This window comes from Chinchilla lanigera, unplaced genomic scaffold (genome assembly GCF_000276665.1).
Source record: "Chinchilla lanigera isolate Chin_1 unplaced genomic scaffold, ChiLan1.0 scaffold00004, whole genome shotgun sequence".
Taxonomy (NCBI): Eukaryota; Metazoa; Chordata; class Mammalia; order Rodentia; family Chinchillidae; genus Chinchilla; species Chinchilla lanigera.
This window is the reverse complement of record NW_004955405.1, coordinates 32,342,895-32,367,635: the sequence shown is the minus strand read 5'-3', so window position 1 is coordinate 32,367,635 and position 24,741 is coordinate 32,342,895. Positions and strand designations below refer to the sequence as shown.

The following is a 24,741-nucleotide window of genomic DNA, read 5'->3' as shown; positions in this document are numbered from 1 at the left end:
CAGCTATTTCTTTTTGCTTTCTTTCCTCCCAGGCCATCCACTGCAGAGCAGTTCTTCCCTGCCAGGACACTCCTTCTGTGAAACTAACCTACACTGCGGAGGTAAATGTCACAGATCGTTTACTGAATTAAATGATACGTAAGTGTGACGTAAGATAAGCGGAGATGACAATTGATCAGAGCTAGGTGTATTTTACCTAATCAAAGCCTACCTGAAATATATAAAAAAGGGGCTGTGGACCTCATTGTGAATTTCAGCTTTAAGGGTAGTTTTACATATTGTAAATGTGGAAAAAAGAAATGGATACCATTCTCATTTTTAAGGTAGAATTCAGAAATCTGGATCTAAAGATGAGAATTTAACCTCTTTTTAAAAAACTTTTAAAAATTAACGTCTGCAGGATTAAAGTTTCTAAAAGGCATGCTGTAGCTGTGAAGTATCTACCAGGACTCCTAATGGGCATGGAATGCAGACTGGTCTGTGTACATTTAACTTGCTCCTCTCGTAGGTCTAGCAGGGCTTTGGGGAAAAAATGGATTAAAATTAACTCACAAACACCATCCAAGAGGCCAGAGTGGCTTAGATCAAGCAAACAAAGTGAGGACCAACCTATATTTATGGAGGCTTCTTGATTCCCAGATCATCCCACAACCAAACCACATCTAGTAAAGTGCTGTAGAAATATTATTCTTGGAGGCAAGAAACCCCGGAGTTCTGGATTCTTTACCACTTAATAATTGTGTGACCTTGGCCAATCTTACGACTTCAGTTTTCTTACGTACATATCACTCACTACCTATTACAGTTGTCTCATTTCCTAAATGAAAGGCGGAAGTGAAACCAAATTATTTCCTGAATACTAATTGCCATAGCACTGGTTCAAGACCGCCCCCCAATTCCCTGCCTAGATTAGCTCAGTAATTGCGTGGAGTCCCAAGCCATGCAAAAGCAACACAGAAACTGAGCAGGTACGGGAAGGCATGCTTACTAGATCATGAAGGCAGGCGAGTCCTTTATTCTGGCATTGATTAGAAATAAAATTACTTTCAGAGTCGGATGCACATAAGTGAGCCTGTGGATTCCCCTATAAGGCTCTTTTCCATACAGAGTTCTAGAGAAAATGATCTTTTAGTTTTTGTCAATAAATATTAGTTTTTCACAATTACTACCCTTAAATGTTCTACTTACAGCTCCAAGTGTTTTCAATATAAAATTGTCCCAAACTGTATTCTGTGTTGTACAAGTATAGCATTAGTTTTGGAGGTACAGCGTGAAAAGGCTACCATGGCAGGTGTGTACGTTATTTATTCCCATCAGCAAACATACGAAATTGTACCCATATTTGGTGGGGAAGCTGAGGCTTGGGGAGGTTACTTGCCCAAGTCACTGCAATAAGTAGACAGCAGAGCTGAGATTTAAGTCTATAGTTTCTACCACAGCTCTGCTCTTGTTATGCATGTATGAATGAATAGATATTTTACATTCATTTTTTTAAAGAAGACACTTTTATATACTGCTAATTCTGTTTACAGAACTGGTATTTGCATACTTCTGAGTACAAGGTTTGTTTATTATATAGATAGTCGAGAAGGGGGAAAGATTTTGTAGTTTAAGATACAGAAACTCTTATTTATAACTAGAGGTGACTTTTCCTCTTGCTTAGGTGTCTGTCCCTAAAGAACTGGTGGCACTTATGAGCGCTGTTCGTGATGGAGAAACACCTGACCCAGAAGACCCGAGCAGGAAAATATACAAATTCAACCAAAAAGTAAGATCATAACATCTAGATTTTTTCTTTTTGTTGCTGGTGAACTGCAAATACTTTTTACCTATCTAGAGAACAAAGTAACTCTTGAAATACTTCAAAGTTTTAAAAAGCAGCTTTTCTGTTTCATTTCTTCATATCTATTTTTTTTTTTTGTACTTTTAAAGAATTTCATTCCACTTACAGAGGATATTGTATGGAAGAAGGAAGTCGCTGGATAGGCCTAGCAGGCAGGGCTCTGAGTCCATCTACCCCGACTCCAGCACATAGCGGGCTTCCTGGTCTTTAAGTCATTATGTTTTTGCCTGCCCTGGAGTTCCTTATGGGAATGTGGCTATGTAGAGTACTTAAACAGGGAAGAGCTGCCTTAGACCTGGGAAGTACTCTGTTACTGTCCTGTGAGTTAAAGTTGCTAAGTACCTGCTTATGAGGCTTGTATCTTTGATCTGTAGCGAACAGAATGTTCACACGTGTGTGCATATGTATGTGTGTGTGTGTGTCTTATTGGTCTAACACTGAAGAATCTTGCTCCCACCATAGCTTCTGAGATTTCAAACTCCCGTAACTTTGGCATCCACTTACTGTTGATTTAAAACATAAAGAAATTTTTAAAATAAAAGGATTTTAAAAGTCAAGAGAAAAACGATAAGGGAAAACATAAGCTTTCTTTAAGGTTGCTTTTTGAGAAATGCTTAAAATGTCCCTTTAGACTCTGTGCACCTTTGGTTTTCACATGTCAGGTTTTTCTTGAAGAATAAAAGGGCACTAGATGTTTGGAAATGTTTTACACCATAATTTTGACCTGTTTGACCCCTTAAAATGGGAACTACTTGACAAGTGCAAGAGGAATGCAATTCATATTAACTTGTGAAGATTTGAAGGGGAATATGCTTAATTTCAAATACAAATTGTCTGACCGGGTAGCATTCTGAAACACTGACGCAAGCATGTGCTGTGTGTGTTTGTCTCCTGCAGGTGCCAATACCTTGCTACCTGATTGCATTAGTTGTGGGAGCTTTGGAAAGCAGGTGAGCTTTTGAACAAATGTTGAGATTTGTGAAAATATCACTTTAGGCATCTTAAGCCTCTTTTGGGGCTAAATGATATATTTGTGTAGTTTTTAAGATATCAACCTGACAGCTCTAGAAAAATTCAAATCTAATTATAAAAAGTTAGTGGAAAAATCTGTACTATTTGCCCCTTAGATATCCTAAGTAGTGCAGAATGAGCATGCTCTTTAGTTTAATACCTGGATTCTACTAATGTCAGCTTAAACAAGTCGCTTCTCATAATGTCCATTTCCTTATCCTTGAAAGTATGAAATCTGCTTTTCCTACCTTGTAGGGTGGTCATATGAAACAAATGATATAAAATGTGCGAAAGCACTTGGAAGCCTATAAACAGCACAGAAATGTATTATATTTTGTTTTAACAAAGCTGCAGTGTCCTTCCTTCCTACTTTTATTTGTTCTTCTTTCTAAACAATTGAAAATTAAGAATGTTTATAGTAATCGCATTTTTTTTTTTTGCCCCGGTAATCGAACTCAGGACCTTGTACTTGCCAGGCAGGTGCTGTGCTGCTGAGCTATATCCCTGGCCCTACTTCATTATTGCTAAAAATGTGAGCATGGTAGAGAAGCCAGGCAAATAGACCCCGCTTCCGCCTCCTGTAGCTGCTAGCTGAATTCTTGGGAACGCACCGCCTGAGTTTCATTTCCTTCACGTGGAAAACAGAAATAATATTTACATACTTCCAAGGGTTTTTGTGAGAATTAACAGACCTAACATGCATAAAGCTCCTGGCTTATGGAGGCACTCAGTAAATGATAGCTGCAGTAATTGTCACGGCACCTCACAATTAAATGCTGTAATTATGTGTTGACTCTCGAGCGTTTATTGCATTGTATCCTCAGACCTGTGGACTAGAAATAGCTATTATTCCTGTTTTACCAAGAAAAAACTGATGCTCATGAGTTTTAGTGGCTGTCATTCACACAGCCTGGGAATGTCAGAATCAGGACCAAACCAAGGTACAGCACAGACCCCTGCTGTCCAGGAACAGTTACACTAACTGGGAACACAAGGCTGTTGAGTATTTGAAATGCAACTCATCAAAATTGAGATGTGCTGTATATAAGTGTAAAATATGTGTTAGATGTCTAAAGGCCGTATAAAAAATGTAAAGTATCTGCTTAGTCATTTTTATATTGATTACATTGTTCAAATGATAGTTTCGGGGGTCTACTGGGTTAAATAAATGTTACAAAAATTAATTTGTTTCTTTTGCCTTTTAAAAAAATGTGGCTTCTAGGCAATGACTTGCACTTATGGCTGTTACTAAACTCACATTGGTTAACTGTGGCTATCACTGCCACTCACAGAGTGGTCTGCAGACCACTGGCTTTGGCATTACCCGGGAGTTGATTAGTAATGCAAATTCTTGGGCCCTATTCCAAACTTACTAAATCAAAATTTGCATTTTCATGAGCTCCTTAGATGATTTGCATGCACCTAAAAGTTTGAGCAGTACTATTGCAGAGACTGCTACCTCTGGGGCAGAGTATGATGGCAAAATCTTATTTGGGGACCGATGTTACATAAAATTTTTTAAATGAAAGTTAGGTGAAAAAGATGTTTTTGAGTTCTAGCATTATACACATGACACATAGTTCTATGTTTCTTCTCTATTTTTTTTTATTGACATCTTTAAGTGCAGTTGAGTGGTGTTAAGTATATTCACATTGCTGTAGATTTACATCTCCAGAACGTCTTTCTTGCAGAACTGAAATTCACTACCCATGAAACAGCTCCTCTTTTCTCCCTCCCTCCAGCCTCCATTCTACTTTCTGTTCCTATGAATTGGACTACTTTAAATATCTCATACAAGTAGATCATACAGTCTTTGTCTTTTTGTAACCAGCTTCTCTCGTGTAGCATAATGTACTCAAAGTTCATCTGTGTTGTAGCATGTGACAGGATTTCCTTTCTTTTCTATAGGCTTCTTACATAAGAGTGTCCAACTTTTAAATGTATAATTTATAGACATTTGTATATATCCCTGTTCTGAGATAGTCTCTTAGGAGCTGAAGTAGGTTTCTATGGTTGTAGGGTTAGGAGAGAAAACCAGATCCCAGTGATCTTACCAGAGCCAGTAAGCTGGCCATTGGGGGCCCTTCTTCCTTAGAGAGCAGCGTATCCATTGCTGCATGTACAGCAGCAGGTGTATTTCTGAGGGTCCATATAAACTCGTCCCTTCCCCATAGCACAGAGTAAGTCCTAGTCCCCTTTGTATGAGTCTGTGTACAAGACTGCAAGTCCCACCTAGAATCACATTGGTAATTTGCCTTGAACTTCCTTTTCATTAAGTTTTATAATTTTGCAGAAAAATTGGCCCAAGGACTTTGGTGTGGTCTGAGAAAGAGCAAGTGGAAAAGTCTGCGTATGAGTTTTCTGAGGTTAGCCATATAGTTATCTTTTTAAATAATTGTGGTAGTAAATTAAATTGAGTGTGACATAAGGGTTTTAAATGTAGTAAAGGAATCAAGTGTGTCTTATGTGAGTTTTTGTTGCTACATTTGTTTTATCATTTTTTTTCTTTTTCTTTTTCTTTTCCTTTTTTTTTTTTTTTTTTTTTTTTTTTTTTTTTTTTTTTTGGACTTTTTGAGACAAGATCTCACTGTGCAGTTCAGGCTGGCCTTGAGCTCACTTTGTAGCCCAAGCTGGTCTCAAATTTGTAACGATCCTCCTGCCTCAGCCTCCCGAGTGCTGGGATTACAGGCATGCACCACCATGCCCGACTCTGTCATTTTCTTTAAAATAAGAATCATTAACTTGTAAAAACCATATGAAGTAATTTATACTTTTAAGAAATTACTTTGCTAATAATTCATACCCATGAGTATATCTACATTCATCTTTCAGACTGAATCTATGCTTAAAATCGCAGAGGATCTGGGAGGCCCTTATGTGTGGGGGCAGTATGACCTATTGGTCCTGCCCCCGTCCTTCCCTTACGGTGGCATGGAGAACCCTTGCCTTACTTTTGTAACTCCTACTCTGTTGGTAAGTGCAAACATTTCTTCTTTGAAGCTGGGATCTCAAAAATAAGCTTAGGTAGGAAGAACCTTAGACTCCTAGTAATATTTTTAAAAAGATTTCTGCTTCTTTATATAATCATTGCTTTAATTTTATTGCTATTATGGTTACCAAAATTTCATCTTTCAAATAAAATGATTTGGCCATTTTGGGGAATAAGAATATTATGTTCAGGGTATTTGGAAACATTCTGACTAGGGATGCTGTGTAACAACAATCCACTGATTAATTGTGTAGGCGCACAAAGAAGCCATGTCATTTACACTTGGCATATGGGTACTAGTAAAATAAGCCAAAGAAAAAAAAAGCAAAAGCTCAGTGCAACATGTGTAGAGCAGGACTGGCTCTATAGTCTAGTGCTGTGTTTGATATGCCTTGTTAGCTGCCTTAAATGATTAGCAGCTGTAATGGATTAGCAGTTAAGTAAATAAAATGAAGTATATCATAGGACACCTAGAATGCTGTAAACTCTTCTTAAATATGGGTAATAAGGAGAGAGGTGGTAGGTAAATAAGAGTGGATATATAAAACAGAAGTAGGAGAAATATTTCCTAGAGGTTAATTAGAGACAAATATACTGGCCTTTCTGGTATTAGAAAAACTTGCCAGGATTAGAGAAAGAAAGAATGGTGCTGTGTTCCAGTCTTGGATTTTTTTTTCTTCAATACACATCTTTTTTGAATCCTTTAAAGTTCCATAGTAAAAGTGCAGTGAGAGTCAAAGCCAGAATATTAATTGTGGAGGGAGGCAGTGTTTTAGATGTTCCCTGCAATTTGATTACTGACATAATAAGATATTTTCTCTCTTTTTATAGGCAGGTGACAAGTCACTGTCCAATGTAAGTTAAGATTTCTTAGTCTTGCTTTCAAGAAGTATTAAGTAACTGATTTTAAAATACCCACTTATTTTTATGTTGAAGGTGTAGTTGTAAAGGATAACTTGGGGATTATCTCTAAGTTAAGACATTATTATGTTAACAATTAGATTTAAAAGACTTGAGAAGAATTTATGGTTTGATCTCTTTGTATGCTTATGAACTATTTTTATTTGCATTATTAATGCAGTGTTGTATCCATGTAATTTAATATTATCTTTTTTCTAAGTATTTGAACTATGTTGTACTTCTTTGGTCTCTGGTAGTATTTTGCTGAGCTGGGTAATTTCCTGGATAAATTTTTTAAATAACCAAGTAATGAGTTGAAAGGATGAGGGTGTTAAAGTAATGTCTTGTTTAGAGTTTGGGTGATTGGTTTTACCACTCACTGCTTCACACTGTTTCCTTTAGGTTATTGCACATGAAATATCTCATAGTTGGACAGGAAATCTAGTGACCAACAAAACCTGGGATCACTTTTGGTAAGATTTTTAAAAATTCTTTGTTCTTGTTACTGGTTGATTTCTTTCCCTACCTCCCACCATTCTGAATTGTTTTCTGTGCAAATCTTGCTTTTCTGTTACCATCCCTTTCGTAGGCAGAGATTTCTGTTTAATTCTGTACCATTCATCACAGTGTTAAATAGTCCAGGTGTTCAGTTTGTGTGTGTTATTTAGCTCCTGATACAGACACGTGTTTTTATGAGTGAATGTTTGTGATATATAATGAATGTATTCATTATGAGGAGTTGATACATGGACATAACACATCTTAATGCTTTTTATGTCTCCTTCCCTTCCCCTCCCTGTATCTCTTAGATCTTTTTCCTTTTGCAAAAGACCTGTCTCCCTGTTTCCTGTTCATTTATACACTGGGTTTCTCATGTAAGAGAAACCATACACATAAACCAGAACCATGGCAAACTTGTCCTGCTGTCGTCTTCCAGGTGGTCTGGGCTGTCCATGGCTGTCCATGGCTGTCCACTGACTGCTTTGAGTGACCACCCAAGAGCCACACAGGCCACCAGCTGAGACCACAGCCCTGAAGCTTTATGACTGCTGCTTCCCATGAGAGGCACAAAAAAGATATCTTGCTCATTCAATCTACCTTTTTCTCTCAACCGTGACAGGGCTTTAATTTTTTAAAACAATTTTTTCAGGTTAAATGAAGGACATACTGTATATTTGGAACGCCACATTTGTGGACAACTGTTTGGTGAAAAATTCAGACATTTTCATGCTCTGGGAGGATGGGGAGAACTACAGAATACGGTAAATAAATTGAGCTTTTTAAAACCTTCATCCAAAGTTGTATAGCTGTTTAAAAATGTAGTTTGGGAAGTAACGAAAGTCAAAAGTCGTGTTTACAGATGTGGGAAATGAAGCGGAGGCTGTTGGTACGGTATCATTTGCTGCTGGGTGACCTGGCCTGAATCAGGAGGTCATTGAGTTTCCACTGTTAATACAGCTGCCTTGTGTTTGAATTTTATTTACTATATAATGTCCTGTGTAGGAGCTGTCCCCTGAAAGCCAAAGTTGCTGATGAAATGTTGAATCATTTCTCTAGTCTTTGATAAGAATAAAGCCTATTATTGGTCAGGAAATATCAGGCCTACATAAGTAGCCATTATCTTTTTTTTTCTTTTCTTTCCTTTTTTTTTTTTCCAGTACTAGGGGTTGAACTCAGTGCTGTTGCGCTGAGAGCTACATTCCCAGATATGTTTAAAATTTTGAGATGGGATCTGTCTCTCTCTAAGTTACCCAAGCTGAGCTTGAATATGAGATCCCCCTGCCTCAGCCTCCCAGGGTACAAATAGCCATTCTTTAATTAGACTTCCATAAGTTATGGCAACACAGCATAGTATTATCCATGCGTCAATTTGCTTACATCCTAGTTATGTCACTGAATGAAGCGATACTTCCTTACTAGCTTGTTGGCATGGTGACATCTGCCTTCGTATGTGAACGTTCCTCTTACTTCATGTCATGCAGATAAAAACTTTCGGGGAGACACATCCTTTCACCAAACTCGTGGTGGATCTGACGGATGTAGACCCTGATGTAGCCTATTCCTCAGTACCCTATGAGAAGGGCTTTGCTTTACTCTTTCACCTTGAACAACTCCTTGGGGGACCAGGTAAGCTGTTGCTGTTTTCTGATTTTTTTTCCTTTTTGAGGTAATATGAAGAATAGAGAAGAAATGGGAATCGTTGTTCTGCTTTGTTTTATATTGCAGTTCATTCTGCTGGACAATTATTTATCATTTTCTAATGTTCTCTAAAACGTGAATAACTACTGAGTTCTATATAATACTGCTTTACTTTAAAAAAGCTCACTAGTATTTTAGGGATGAGGATAATAATATATACTCATTGAAGAAAAGCTCTGTGAAACACATTTATAAGAGTAACAAGTAAGAGTCCATTACATTATCAACACCCAATCACATAGTAAAACTACCATTTTTTTCTTCTTCACAGTTTTATGGGCAGGGTTGTTTTTACTGTAGATCTTAGCAATCTCAGCATATGATTTTTTTCTTTCCTTATTAACCCTAGAACGTTAAGCTTTCCACTTAAAGGAAACATTCTCTTTGGCATATTTCAGTTGCCCACATTACTACTCTTATACTTTTGTGTCTCTCACAAGAGATACTGTTGTTATGCAGAGGTACCATGGTAACCATGACAACCAGTGTCTCTCATGAGAGATACTGTTGTTATGCAGAGGTACCATGGTCTGACAACCAGTATGGCTACCGAGATGTTTTCAGAGCGAGAGAAATACCACATTCACATAGATTTTATTATGGCATATTGTTATAATCGTTCAAGTTTGTTATTAAGTGCTGTTAATCTCTTGCTAAGCCTTCTAAATTAAATTTGCACAGGTATGTATGTGTGTACATACATATATAATGCCGTATTTAGAGTTTGGTACTATCTATGGTTTCAGACATCTACTGGGGATCTCAAGAGTATGTTCCCCATGGATAAGGTGATTCTACTGTAGTATATATTCTGCACCTGTTTTTATTGTTTTCTTTAGCATTCACACTCTATATAAGTTACATCAGTACACATAAATCTGTCATAGTTTTAATGCCGTCAGTATTTCATATGCAGGTGTGCTGAGCTTGTGTGACCTCCCTCCCAGTGGCCACTGAGGTGGTCTCTTTGTTGACTGACTTTGAAGGCCCTTCCTCCCCTGGGTCCATTCTCTCTCGCTGACCTGATCTTCCCCCTTGTTAGTCACACAAGGGTTACTGCTCGTAGAACCTGTGTTATGTGTTTCTGCTGTGTACCTTCAGTGTGCCACCCCTTCACCTATAAATAGGGTTTCTCTTTTCCCTTCTACCAAGTTGCTTGTTCTGCAAGACTTAGTTTACATCCTACCTCCTCCGTCCATCCTACCTCCTACCTCCACTTTTGCATACTTTCTCTGTCAGAGCTGTCATTGAGTGTTCTCTGTGTGTTCATTACCGATCACAAGAATAGATCAGATAAATTACCTTCCCATGAAGTGATGTCTTTTTCTTTTTAAATTTTTATTCTCAGAGGTTTTCCTAGGATTCTTAAAGGCCTACGTTGAAAGATTTTCCTACAAGAGCATAACCACCGATGACTGGAAGAATTTCCTGTATTCCCACTTTAAAGACAAGGTTGGTTTTAGAAGTTTTCTTCTCTTTCACTTTCATTGTGTCTTTATTTATTGACTCTGTTAGAATAAATGGAATTACTCGTGTTTAACAGTAGTATTGGTTCAGGATTTGCTTTAAGACTCAATTTTCCTATTTGAATTATTTTAACGGAATACTTATAATATATATAAATTTATTTTAGAAAAGAGAATTGGATGAGGTAATATATATATTAATTAGCTGGATTTAATCATTCCACATTGTATACATGCATTAAAAACTCACATTGTACCCCATAAATGTACACAATGATGATCTGACAATTAAAAATAACAATTTTAAAAAGAAAAGAGACTTGGAAATTGCCTTGACCTGGCAGAGAGAAAACTGTAGATTTGAGGATGTACATGTTTGTCTTGGGGCGCTTTTCCCTACAGAAAAAGTCACTCAGTGTCTTCTCACTGTTCACAGGTTGATATTCTCAACCAGGTTGATTGGAATGCCTGGCTCTACTCGCCTGGGCTGCCTCCCGTCAAACCCAAGTAAGTACTTAGCTGTTAATGCACTTTCTCTAGTCCCCTAAATCCTAAAGCACCCCAAAATAACTGCCTTCCTTTGGCCGTTACTGTTAGTGATTTGGACCTTATCCCTGAGGCCAAAAGAATGATTTCCACGATTTATGAAAATAAATAAGTTCCATCCATTGCAAGTAGTTATCGAGTATCCCCATTTGTACAGAGATGCTCAGAGGCTTAGAATAAGCACCGTTCCTTCCTTAAAACTTCTGCAGTCAGAAAAATAACATTTTGAGCCAGGCACTGTGGCATTGTTCCTGTTGTCCCATTTGTGTAGTTGGGAGGCCAGGCAGGAAGATCACTTACGCCCGCAAGTGAGAGGCCAACCCGGGGAACATAGCAAGACCCAAGACCCTGTGGGGAATCGAACCCGTGGTCTTTGCCCTGAGCTACAACCCCAGCTCAGGAAGATGGTGAGAGGTGTGGTGACGAAGAGGCGTGATCGGAGCCGCTCCTGAGCCAGGCAGTCCCGGGTGCCAGAGACTGCGGTAAGGTCAGGAGCTCAGAAGCTGGGGAAATGTGATTTCCACAGGACTGTTTCACATTGTGTTTTGGAAACAGGCAGATGGCACAGGCTCTCAGGAAACTTTTTTACTTTCTAAAGAGAAATCACAAAAATATGCTTTATGTATTTTTTCTAGCACTTCATAGTTCAAGAAGTGCTGCCATATACACGGTCCCTTTAATTCCAACCAGAGATAATGAGCTCCTGGAGTAAAGCAGGGGCGGTGGGGAAAGAAAGAAGAAACTGAGAGGCAGAATCTACTGGCAGCTGACGGACCACAGTGAGCAAAGGAGGAATTAAAGGTGCCTGGGCAGAGTCGTATAGATTCAGTCCACTCCAGTGCCCATTTATTGAGTGGCAGCTACTAATGATGATTGAGGAGCCCACAAAGCGAATACAGCGTATCAAGTAATTACAGTACCATGGAAGTTTTATATATATCTATTAAATGCTATGGGTGAGGAAACTATAGGTGTGGACATTAGCCAAGCAATAAATAAGAAAGAGTACATTATAAGAAGTAATGTTTCGAGCCCTCGTGGATCCCCACCTGAGCGCTTGTGTGGTGGTCAGCTCATGGTCCACGCAGCCGTAGTGCGCTGTACAGTTGCGAGCGGGGAAGGAGTCTGAGAAGAGAAGCGTGGAACTGAATTAAAACTGAGACTTCTGAGACTGATTTCAGTGCCCGGCTTGGAGCCAAAGGTAGTTACAGAAAGTTAAGGAGTAAATATGCCTTTGGCCGTTGATGTGAAATTAAGGAAATGTGGGTGGAAAATGAGTTCTTAAAAGGCTTTTCTCTGACATCACTGCTGTTCCTTTGGGGGCCTCAGTTCATTGTAGATCCCCAAAGATTGCTTCTGAGCAATGTCAGTGTACTGGGAGAACCTCCAAATCATTCATGTGCCCAGGGACCCCAAAGAAAGAAATTCTTTCAGAGCTGCACACCAAAGAAAACACTGTGATCCACTGCAGCATGGAAGGCTGGCTTCTGTCCTGATTTCATATTGTGCTCATTCTTTATGTATGTTAAGTCTTTCCAACCCTACCACCACTCAAGTTCAGTCTCAATCTCCATTTCCTCCTGGGAGGGCACTCTCCCCTCCGAGCTGTACACTTGCACCCATTCTGTCCCTCTCCACCATTCTCCAGACAGTGCTAGCGCAGACCCTCAGAAGGCCAGGTGGATCACAATAGCCCCTGCTTAGCAGCCTTCGCTGGCATCCCACTGGCCTTGGATAGGGCCAGATCCTGTAGTGTGAGAGTCCCCAGTCCCCATCCATGGCCTGTTAGGAGCCAGGCCACACAGCAAGAGGTGGGCAGTGGATAGACAAATGCAGCTTCATCTGCATTCACAGCTGCTCCCCGCTGCTCACATTACAGCCCACGCTCTGCCTCCTGTCAGATCATTGGGCGTTGGAGTCTCACAGCAGCCAAACCCTACCGTGAACTGTGTGTGTGGGGGATCTAGGCTGCGTGCTCCTTTGAGTCCTCTCAAAACCACCCTCACCCCTTCATCCTGTCCCATCTTATCCCATCTGTGGAAAGATGGTCCTCCACGAGACCAGTCCCTGCTGAGAAGAAGGTTGGCGACTGCTGCTTTGATGGACACCACGAGGGTCCTGACGCTACTTCCTGTGCTTCTCTGTGTCTCAGAAACTCTTACACACCCCTCTGCACCTGAACATGTTCTTTCCACTGGGGCACGTCTCAGTTCAGGCACCATTTCCTCGTGGAAGCATTTTTTAACCTCTCTAACCAGGTCAGATCTGTTCAGGAGTTTCCTGGTGCCGCGTATCACCTTCATACTGGGGGAGCACACTTATTTGTGTGACCATGAAAATCTTTCTCCGAACTGTAGCATAAGCACCCTGAGAGCAAGTCTCAAATCTGGTTCTGCACATGACTTTTCTTAGGACTTTACTGTAAATAGGATTGCTTCTTTTCCTGGGGCCCATCCTTAACTTTTAAATTACACTGTAAAGGAAGTCTCAGGACCAAAAAATCCTACCAGCTGGAGGGTTCTCGCTGGCCTGTCGCTGAAATCATTGCTGAGTAATATCTTAGCGGAAGGTCAGTCACAGTCCTCTGCTCCCATTCATGCTCGAGGCAGACACATGGCAAGCCTGCACCCACAGTCCGACGACCTCCATAGACGGGCTGCTGCTTCGGGGCAGGGAGATGTGTCGACCCCTCTCCCCTCACCCCCAAAGAGCAGACAAGGAGCCCAGTCACAGCTCTCTTCCGTGCAGGTTCAGAGGTGACTTCTAATCAAAACTACTTCACGTAGGGCAAAAGGGACAGGTGCCTCTCTGTTCCCTAATGCAGGTGTCTCTCAGCATTCACGTCTGACTTGCGGACACAGAGGAATGTTTCACAAGGACTTTGCACACATGCCACGTTCTCTTCCATTGTTGGGACAGGTACCATTTGCTTTCTAAGCTGAGAACACACATATTGGTGTAACTTGCTTTGCTTAGTAATCACAGTGTGTGGACCCCACATTTTTCTGAAAAGAAAGGACGTACACAATGATGTTGGACTCTCAGCGGTCGAGCATGTAGAGCAGTGCCTGTTGCCTAGCAGGCACTCGCGGATTTGTTTGACAGTGAGACCGTCTGAACCACAGAAAGTCAAATCTGTGCTCATGTTGACTCGGGGGCCTGGACTCCTCCTGCCAGCAAGCGCCAGGAGTGTCCCCTGGGTTCCCGCTACTTTGTCGCACACTTCTCGAGCGAGTGACCACGTTGTGCTGAGACACTTTGCCATTCTCGTGGAAGGACCATCGGGAGTGTCCGTGTGTCTCCCTGGGTTGTCAGGAATTAAATGAGGCCAGTCATAACTAATCAAGTAAAAACTTCCTATTTCTGTCACATTGGAGTTCTACGTCTTTATTTAAAAGGATCTTGGAAATTGAAGAGTTTTGCAGCTTTAAAAAAGCTGCATTTCTGCAAAAGCATGTGCATGTTTATAAATCTTAAGCTTTAACGTTTTTGTCTTTGCAGCTATGACATGACTCTGACAAATGCTTGCATTGCCCTGAGTCAGAGATGGATTACTGTGAGTACGCACTGTGGCTTTTGCCGCTTTTTCTAACTGTCTGGCCTCCTGTGGAGAGGACTCTAACTCATGAGCAGCTGTATTCAGGAAGACTCCGTGAATATGCAGCTTACCATCCTAGCTGATACTATCCCTACCCTCCACGTATAAAATTAAGTTTCATGGGGAAGAAAATCAGGGATGGTGTTAATTCTGGTTTTTCCTGCTTCTTTTCAACCCTAAAAAAAAGGATGCAAAAATATTTAGAGTTTGCCTCTTTTCATTTAAAAATCTGTAAGATCCTAGTTCATTTTTTTTTTTCTGGTACCGGGAACCGAACTCACAACCTTGCACTTGCCAGGCAGGTGCTGTGCCGCTGAGCTAAATCCCCAGCCCCATGATCCTATTTCAAATATAGCAATTACATATACCAGGTCAATGTAGAACGATCTTCAATGGCTGCTAATGCCAACCACTAACACTGGGAAGAACTGGGGGACTTTGTCTTGTTCTTAACTTTGTTCATTTCTGTGAAACTGCTACAGAGTCAGTCTCTCTCCACACACACATGCACAACAGCCCACAGAGAAACCAAGGTGTGCCTCCTTAATCAGAAATGAGAGAAAATTCAGCAGTAATTTTAGTACAGTTATCTGCAACAAATTTTGATGATGATGCCTGAAATTTGTTTTCAAAGTTCTCTCAACCAGTTTTTCTTGGCAGTATGGTGACCCAGGCGATCCAAGGTGCAAAGCCAGAATTGCCTCTGGGGTGTCCCTAGTTTAATTAAAGAAATCCGATTTCCGTGTATCCTAGTGTGTGCTAAGCAGTGGGCGAGGAGCAGCCTGAGAACAGTGTCAGTGTGCTGGCGGGAGGGGCCAGCTGGGCTGAGTGTGGTCTGGGTGGGTGAGGTGAGGGGGACAGTCCGGGTGGAACGGACAGTGCTTAAACAAAGGTCTATATGAAAAGTCACAGCAAACAGTATACTCACGGAAACTTCTTTTTCTCTCTTTTCGGCTTTCCTCTTTATCAGTTCACCTGTTTTTTGATGAGATTTTACAGTGGCTGACATAAAGTCATCAGGGGGTACACACAGCTGACTTAGCTCAGGGTGAGCAGGTGGGAGCGGGACACAGTCCTGGGGTGCGCCCCCTGCGAGTGTCTGCACCCCTGGGCGTCAGGCAGCTTACTTTACGGAGGAGATGTGGAGTTTTGGTTACTCCAGTGAGTCTGGTTTTAGTGCAGCGCAGTTAAGAAAGCTTTGGCTGTATTTATTTATTCTCTGTTTCCTCCGGACTAGAAGCTCCTTGAGAGAAGAAATTGTTTTAATTCCTCTCTGTACCCCGGATCTATCCACGTTAACTTACTGTTGGATGAGTACATGAATTAGTAGAGGGAAGGTAACCTTGTCAGGCTAAAGAATTTAACACACGATCCGCAGGTAGCAGTGGACATTTGAAAGGTTTTGAATTGTAAGTGAAAGGACCCAGACTGTGTTTTAGGACCATTAACCTGGCAGCACAGTTTCTAGAATCAGTTAAGGTGGAGCGGCTGGCTGTGTATCCGTGCACCTTGACTGCGGATATTTTGCCTGGTGTGGTACTGAATTCCGATTAAGGAGTGGTTTAATTCTGTGCTTTTTCTAAATAATTTGGAAAGGCTTAATGATTTCTATCCAAGGAGTACTCTGGTACCACATCTTACCTCAGCTAATGCTTTGCTGTTCTGCCTACATCTGGAACACTTTGTGTGTGTGTGTGTGTGTGTGTGTGTGTGTGTGTGTGTGTGTGTTTCAAAACCGTGTCACAGAAATAAGGAAGAGATATTTGAGAAACAGGATTCATTAACAGTGTGTATTAACATACTCTTTCAATTTGAAAAATATCCAGTGCTGGATAAAACTACTACCGACTTCCGCTCATGTGTTCCTTCAGGCCTCACAGCCAAGATGGATAATTATAGATCATCTGGTGTCAGCAGGAGCTGGCAGTGTTGGGAATAGTGAGGGCCTGGTAATCCTAGTGCTCTTTTCTATTTATATACTTTCTCATTTGTTTTTCTGAAATATTTATATAATAGAAAGGACATGGATAAGGTATAAAAAAATAATCAAGTGAAAAATAATACCTATTTTCTGTACCACAAGCCTAAGAAATAAAGCTTCACCAGTACTGTAGAGCACCCGCCTCCTTGCTTTCTGACCCACCTGCCAGTATGAGCTTTATTCTGACTTTTTATTTTGGTTTACCATTCCCTTACTTGTGTTTTTACCAGTATTAATATACCTTTAACAAATGATTCAGAGTTGCATGCCTCTAAAAAAGGAATGGGACACAGCTAGTTATCCTGGTATTTCAGAGAAGTTCTAAAGGGAAAGGGAGTTGAGATGATCAAGAGGATTCTGAAGGGAAAGTACAAAGTAAATATTTCTTTAAAAGTACGTATGTGGGGCTGGGGATGTAGCTCCGTGGTAGAGCAATTGCCTCGCATGCACAAAGCCCTGGGTTCAATCCCCAGCCCTGCAAACAAAACAAAACAAAAAAAAGTACATATGCATTAATTTTCTCTAAGGACATACAGGAACTATTGGTACCCCTCACTGAGAAATAGAACTTAGGGGACAAAACAAAGGAATTTTTTGTCTTATTTGATTTTTTTTTTTTAAACATTTGTGTGCATTTCTTTTAAAGCTAAAAGAAACTCCAAGGGGCTGGGGATTTAGCTCAGCGGCAAGCGCCTGCCTGGCAAGCGCAAGGTCATGAGTTCGATTCCTGGTACCAGAAAAAAACCCAAACCAAAACAAAACAGAACAGTAAAAGAAACTCCAGCCAGACATGGTGGTACAGGCCTGTATCCCAGCTACTTGGGAGGCTGAAGCATGAGGATTGCAAGTTTGAGACCAGTTTGGACAATATAGCCAGAGCCCATCTTAAAAAAGAAAAGAAAAAAATTTAAACCTTTAGTACAAAGACTTTAAAATAAGTTTTTAAAGATTTTAAGTACTTAAGCTTTAATGAATATTCCTTAATTCTGTCCTGAGAAACTTTTGGCAGCTAATCCCAATTTTAAAATACAGACCTACTTATCTTTTTCTTAGATGATTTCCAAGGTGAAAGGTCAAAATAGAACATGTGGAGATGCAGCAGAATATCACTTTGCAAACTTATCAACCCATTAGAGTGATATTAGAAAGGATATGCAGTTTGATCCCTTACCCACATTTTTGAATTTGCCTATAAATTAGTTGCACGTTTCTTGTGATACTTCTTTGCTTTGGAAATCTCAGAAGCTGAAATGATACAAGGATGTTGATGGGGGAGGGCTGGCTATTCTCCATCTTTACTATTAATAGTCTAATATAGATTTCAGTGATCGTCCACTTTTTAATCTCAAGATTATTTAAGTAGCTCAGGCTTAAATTTATTTCATGTGATGTTCACCTGTGTATTTCTTTATTTTTACTTTTATGTCAGATAAACATAACACCATTCATTTATAACACAAATGGAAATAACCGGGTAACATTTATTTTAGGCCAAAGAAGAGGACTTAAATACATTTAATGCCACAGACCTGAAAGACCTCTCTACTCACCAAGTGAACGAGTTTCTAGCACAGGTGCTCCAGCAAGTAAGTGCCAGCTGAAAACAGCAGAACCTAAAACAGCCACCAACACACAGCGTGTGCGGTATCTTGGGGAAAAAATGCTAATGTGGAAACTTATAGAAGAAAACCTTTTTTTAACTGAAAGAAAGCATTTATTGAACGCTTACTCTGTTTAATATTGCATTAGCTATAAAAATACATAAGGAAGAACATACCTTGTTCTCAAAAAGCTTATAGTCTAGTAGGCAGGGGCGCAGATACAATTTAGCAAGGAAGTGTATTTTAGGGACCGTTTGGAAAACTTAGTGAAGGATGCCTTTCAGCAGGAGGCCTCCTGGGGGGCTCTTGGGGGTGTGAGGTGTGAGTCCGTGTGCGCAGGGAGGGGGATCCCAGCTGAAGGAGCTGTGGGGCTGGGGGAGGAGCTCACTGGAGCCAACCCTAGAAAGGCCGCAAGGACCAGGTGTGATGCTTAGCCAAGAAGTTTATGTTAAAGTCCTTAAGCTTTAATTAATATTCCTTAATTCTGTCCTGAGAAACTTTATTCTGGTCGGTAGGAAAGGGTTGAAAATTTGTGACAGCAAGTCACTTGACAGAATGGTGGGTCTGGAACACCAGTGTCCAGCGCTGTGAAGGTCTCGTAGTGGGTGGGGCGCACTGAGAGACGTGGGGGAGTGAGGGAGGAGAGGCCAGGCCCGACTGGAGAGAGAGTCCACAGGGTGAAAGCAAGGGCTCTGTGAGCCGCCAGATTTGGGGGTGAGCAGGAAGGAGTCCTGGCAGATTCTAAGGCGGACTCCAGGTTTGCAAGAATATAGGGAGCCGGAAGGAGGCGCATCGTGGGAGGGAATCATGACCGGGCTCGCGTATTACCTGAAAGGCGCTCCTCAGGGGACGGCCTCACGGTGGTAGAGATTTGGGACAAATCCGTGCAGAAATGAAGAATGAAGCGTTCTGAGCAGTAAGGGGCCCTGTCGCAGGAGGATGCAATCAGCTTCCAGGGCCTCAGGTCATCACAGTTGCATAACTTTCTGTAACCTGGCGGTGTGGCCTAGGACCCAGAAGACAAAGGCCTAGGAGACTCAGGAAGGATGGGGAAAAGCCTGGGGAGAGTTGGGGTGCCCTTAGGCAGCTGGCGTAGCAGGATGGACTTGCGCTGAGAGTGAACCCCAACGGTGAGTGAGCGCAGAGTGGCCGTGAGTGTGGAGTGACCGTCAGTAAGGCGGAAACTTAAGGAGAGGTCCCGTCTACCTGGTGACACCTCTGCCTGTCCTCCACAGGCACCCCAAACTCTGCCTGTCCAAACTGAACTTGTCTCCTTTATCCCTCACAGACGTGTCCCCCTTTTAGTGCAGGTCACATGAGCACAAGAGATTCATGACCACCCTAACGTGATAGGTAGAAGTCTGTCTTTATGGGGTGAATGGGGCCCCAGTGAGTCCATAGTACTCCCAGATCCTCCAAGGGGTCTGTAAAGCAGTGGTGGGGAACCTATGGCACGCACGTTGTTTTTCCTTTAAGACAAAAAGTGTTATCATATGAGTTGTTTTTTTTCTAACCCAAAACCTCAGTGTTGGGTTTTAATTACAGAGTTGGCACTCTGCGATAAGTAGGTGGGTTTGGAGTTGCAGTTTGGGCACTCATCCCTAAAAGGTTCCCCATCACTGATACAAAAAGTTAGGAACTACCATTTTGCAAGGCTACTGATAATTTAAAAGTGAGAGCAGAGGAAATACACAGAGATAAAGCTGGGGGCATTTGGTGAGGAAAAGATGAAGAGACTGTAATTCAGTCTGGAGAAGGGCATAAACTTAGGCTGTGAGAGATGGAGGGAAGGGCTGGAGAGACCCAGGAAAGGGTCTAGAGGATAATATTTTTGCTAAAAGTCTGAGAATAATTCTCACTTAACTCCCTTAGGTACCTCACAAAGTAAGTTCCCTGTGTGCATACTAGAACATCTTTATCCAGAATAAGTTTGCACAAAATTTACTTTCATTTTCATCTGACTTCCTTCTATATTACAAAATACTTAGTATTTTAATCTGGCTAAGACTTTCTCTCCAGCTCCTTTCTTCCAGGGAACCCTTGAAATGGTACATCGTACTTCTTTATTTCGTTTAGGCACCTCTTCCACTGGGACACATAAAGCGAATGCAAGAGGTGTACAACTTCAATGCTGTTAACAACTCCGAAATACGATTCAGGTACATCATTTTAACCTGTCTCTGTGGAAGAAAGCAGACAGTCATTAAAAGGTGGAGAAAAGGAAAGCACAGTCTGAGACCTCCATGAGTCCTGAGAAATCTTTGTCATCGGTGTAAATAATAATGGTACTATTTAAAGAATCCGAGCAGGGCGTGGTGGTGCACACCCGTAATCCCGGCTCTTGGGAGCTGAGGCAGGAGGATCATTGCGAGTTCAAGACCAGTCTGGGCTACAAAGTGAGCTCAAGGCCAGCCTGAACTGCAGAGCGAGACTGTCTCAAGAAGACAAAAAAAAAAATGAATCCGTAGTTGCATTGTCTCCCAGATGTTAATATTAATCTTTTTGTTAGACTTTGTTTTAACCTGCTCTTGCCTTTAAAAAAACTTAGAATGAAGGATTCAGTAGTAAATGGTCTTCCTTTCATCACCAGCCAAATCACCTCCAAAACGGCAATAGTCAGAAACCTGTGGTTCTATGTCCCCTTTCTTAATTCAGATTTGAAGTTTAATTCCTCCAGAAATTGCATTTATAAGGTACACAAGCACCCCCATAATCCAAACTATTAAAACACATGATCATCTTCTCCCACAACTGTCTCCTAGAACCATATATATATATATATATACACATAGATTTGAAATTCTCAGAGTAAAGACAAAGTGATGCATAACATAACTATGTTAGGATTATTCGTCTTTGATAGTAATATTTGCATATACTCGTTATTTCCTGTTCCTTCCTCTTCTTCCTCTTCTTCCCCACACCCCCTAAAAACCTTCCCTTCAGATGGTTACGGCTCTGCATTCAATCAAAGTGGGAGGAAGCGATTCCTTTGGCTCTAAAAATGGCAACTGAACAAGGAAGAATGAAGTTTACACGTCCTTTATTCAAGTAAGACCAAATCAAACTATGCTTCCTATTTATACAAGGGACAGGGAAGAAAAATCTTAAACTTTTTTTATTGCTAAGGTACTCTGAAAATATAATCTGTATTTTGAATTTGTTAAAGTTTATTATTGATACCATTTAGGAATAAGAATTCTTATTTCTGAATATGGGATAAATTTATTAGCTAAAATTGGAGTAATTTTATTAGCTTTTTAAGAAGCATTATATGTGGATTACCTATTACGATCAAATAGGGTTAGACGCTAATGGAAAGAAAATAAGCCAAAGCCAGATGTATAAACCAAAGGATTTTTAAAAGAATTAGAAGATATTGGTTTAGGCGGAAAAAAAAAGGAAAAAAAAAGGAGTCTAAAACTAAATGCAAAGACAAATGAGCAAATTAAACAAAACCTTTTTCAATTCAAATGTTGCTAAGAGGTAGAGTAGGCTGCTTGAAATACAATAAAGGAATGCTGGATAAAGGGGAAAAGTTATATTTTGGCAGCTAAAATAATTTAAGAATATCTCCATGCAATTCATTGCCTGTGTGTTTGTTTTGTAGTCTGAGAAAATACAATCATGATGTAAATACCTATGATTATCACACTTGTTTTTCATTTACTTCACAAGTACAACAATATTCAGCAATATAAGTCATTGTCCATTTTTTAAAATGTGGCCACAAAATTAATTTTAAGTGAGGTATTTCAAAGTATATTTTATATGTTTTCTATAGTTAAAACCCACCTAGCTTTGAATTGAGTACAGTATATTTTAAACAGGTTTTAAACAAAAATATACCTTTTTCTGGAAAAATAAATATTTCTGCTTTATGATTTACAAGTAGCTATATTTAAAATAATCAATCCTATATTTTCTGTGGTCATTTCAATTTATGTACCATTTTTATTTTACGATGGTTAGTATCTACTCTGAATTGGTTGACATTTTCAGAAGTTCTTTCTACACATTTATATTTTTATACTCTTAAAATCTGTGACTGCCAGTGTGAGGCTCAAAGGGTCCCGGAGACAGAGGCTGCGGCAGGGCCTCCCGATTGCCTGGGCCCTAGGCCTTCCTGGGAGATAGGTAACTTTCACCGTGGCGGAACTTCCGGTGTTGACTTGTGTTCCTTCCTGTTCTCCCTCCACCTCCACCTCCATCTCTCGCTGTCCTGTGTCTCTGTCCCTCCCACACCACCCCGTTTTTCCTTTTGTATTGGCAGGGACCTGGCCGCCTTTGACAAATCCCACGACCAGGCCATCCGCACCTACCAAGCGCACAAGGCCAGCATGCATCCTGTGACAGCCATGCTCGTGGGGAAGGATTTAAAGGTGGATTAAGGACCTGCCGTGTGCTGGTTTCAGATACTTGTTTTTTAAATTGACTTCATGAAGAAATATAAAACTTCAACTCATATTGTAATTAAAAATGTCTTTTTAGTTTTGGCTTTGTATTGTCAGTGGTTTTTCTGAGTTTTGCTACTTTTTTTTTAACTAGTGGTATAGTGTTTGAAAAGTAAATTTTAGTGAGCTTTGATCTTTTGATTTACAAGTCTAAAATTTTTAAGTTAGTTTTCCCCCCACAGCCGTGAAGTGTGTCAGCATAGTCTTTAACTGATTTGTTCTGAAGCTCTTTCACCTGAATCTTGTACAAGCCCCAAACTCAGCATAGTGAGGGTTTTAAGTTTTAGCCTCAAACGTGAACACTCACCACCACCTGACAGACCCGGGATGGACTCCTCTTCCCACACGGGGACTCTAGCTGTGACCTCTGCCGCCCTGCCGTGGAGCTCCCCTGCTGATGTGGTGCACTTGTCCCGGTGTCCTCCGTTCAGGGGTCCGATGGCTGCCCTCGGGGTCAGCACCTCCCACCTACCCTGCTCATAGCCACCTGACAGTCTGTTGGCCCCACTGCCACACTCAGACATCCTTCACCACCCAGAGCACACGGCCTGTAGAATCACACCCGGAAACTGAGGACCCTTCAACCGTGAGGGCAAGAAGGACTGAGCACACCTGTGAGCGCAGCGCGGCACCCCGGAGGACCTGAGCTTGCTGTTGGGGAACCACAGCTGTCTTAGTTAGGGTTCCTTGGTCACCAGTAACAGCAGCCCGAATGACTGATTATGTGAAGGATGCAGGTGCGGGGAGGGCCTCGGACCCCGCAGACAGACAGAGGGGCCTGCGGAGGTGCCGGGTCTGCAGTCTCCACTCCGCTGCTCTAGTCTGGACACCTCCAGCTCTGCCGAGACAAATGGTTGCTACCACAAGGGGACGCCGTCTCACTGCCAGATTCGCTGGCCCTGAGACTGACGCAACTCAGGTGAGACTCAGACGCGGGTCTGGCCCACCCCTGGCCACATAAACTCTAGCCATGGGGAATAGTATCTTAGAGAATAAGCCAACCGAAAGTGCTGATGAAGTGACAGAAGTCCTAAAATCCATGGGGATGGTGACCCATGGCTGGAGTCCTGGGATTCTCTCTTCTCCACTGTCCCTTGGTGCTGGGTTCTGGCTCTGCTCTCACTTGCCCCCCTTGGCATCCCCCAGAGGAGGGAGCCGCCCGAATCCTGGTATAGAATCACATTCAGCAAATCCGTGATCAGAGCTCAGCAAATCCCTGCACCTAAATAATGCTTTGTGAGGCTGCTTCTGCCCTGTGAGCATCCGAGACGCTAAGCCGCTGCTTCCCGGCACCCACCAGTGATTCTGAAAGTGAGCTGAAGCAAGGGGTGTGTGAGGAGGTGTGGCACAGTGTTATGCCGAAGGCAGAGGGTGCTAAACACACACTTATCCTAGCCAGAGGGCTACTGAGGCCAGCTCAGCGGAGTCCACCCTGACTCGGTTTGGCTCATAAGCATATGCTGAGTGTCTTTGTGTCAGATCAGATATGCAAGGGGCTACTGGGTGAGCAAGGTCAGTTTTAGGTAGTGCCAAAAAATCAAGGGAGGTGGGAGCTGCCTCATCTCCCGGCTGGGGCGTCCCGTGGTTAGCATTTCCATTCCTCATGGAGGGTTGCAGGACAACTTCGTCTAAGTCTGTGTCCGTCCGCAGACAGCAGCACGAAGGCAAGGAATGTGTCTTACTGATTTCATCCCAGCCCCTCACGTAGAGCTTGTCATAGAGCAGGTGTCCAAGAAATATTTGTTGACTGCACAAGTGAATGGAGGAGCCAGGAAGAAGGTGACTCACAGCCGAGGGCTTCCATCTGCACATAGACACAGGAGACCGAGCCAGGCTCTGAGATCAGACAGATGGGTGTTGGGGGTAAAGGCTCACCCCACTCCCCCATGCAGAGGGGTGCATCAAAGGGCAGCACCACAACTTTGTACGGCCACGGGACATCCTCCTGCCTTGGTGAACAGAGGTGGTTTGGCCTGAGGACCCAGGGCATGGGCTCCACCCGAGTGCAGGCGTGGAGTTAGGGCTTGCAAACACCTTGAATGTGTTTGGGGCAGACTGGTCCAGGGGAGCGGCGAGGACAAGCTTCCCAGGAAAGTAAACGAGGAAGCGGGCGGGGAGTGGTAGCAAGAAGGGCGGCGATGACAGGGGAGGCT

At 41.9% G+C, this 24,741-nt stretch overlaps 1 protein-coding gene across 1 annotated transcript in view; it reads left to right on the top strand.

The window, feature by feature from the left end:
* Lta4h (leukotriene A4 hydrolase) overlaps window positions 1-22,631 on the top strand; it is a 32,681-nt gene extending 10,050 nt beyond the window's left edge. Inside the window, 16 exon segments of the mRNA NM_001282364.1 lie at window positions 33-101; window positions 1,664-1,768; window positions 2,741-2,793; window positions 5,148-5,220; window positions 5,687-5,827; window positions 6,675-6,698; window positions 7,146-7,216; window positions 7,894-8,005; window positions 8,726-8,870; window positions 10,291-10,394; window positions 10,845-10,915; window positions 14,456-14,510; window positions 18,024-18,119; window positions 20,211-20,293; window positions 21,081-21,185; window positions 22,408-22,631. Coding sequence (NP_001269293.1) covers window positions 33-101; window positions 1,664-1,768; window positions 2,741-2,793; window positions 5,148-5,220; window positions 5,687-5,827; window positions 6,675-6,698; window positions 7,146-7,216; window positions 7,894-8,005; window positions 8,726-8,870; window positions 10,291-10,394; window positions 10,845-10,915; window positions 14,456-14,510; window positions 18,024-18,119; window positions 20,211-20,293; window positions 21,081-21,185; window positions 22,408-22,525 — 1,425 coding nt within the window. The 3' untranslated portion in view covers window positions 22,526-22,631.
* Window positions 22,632-24,741: the final 2,110 nt, after the last annotated feature.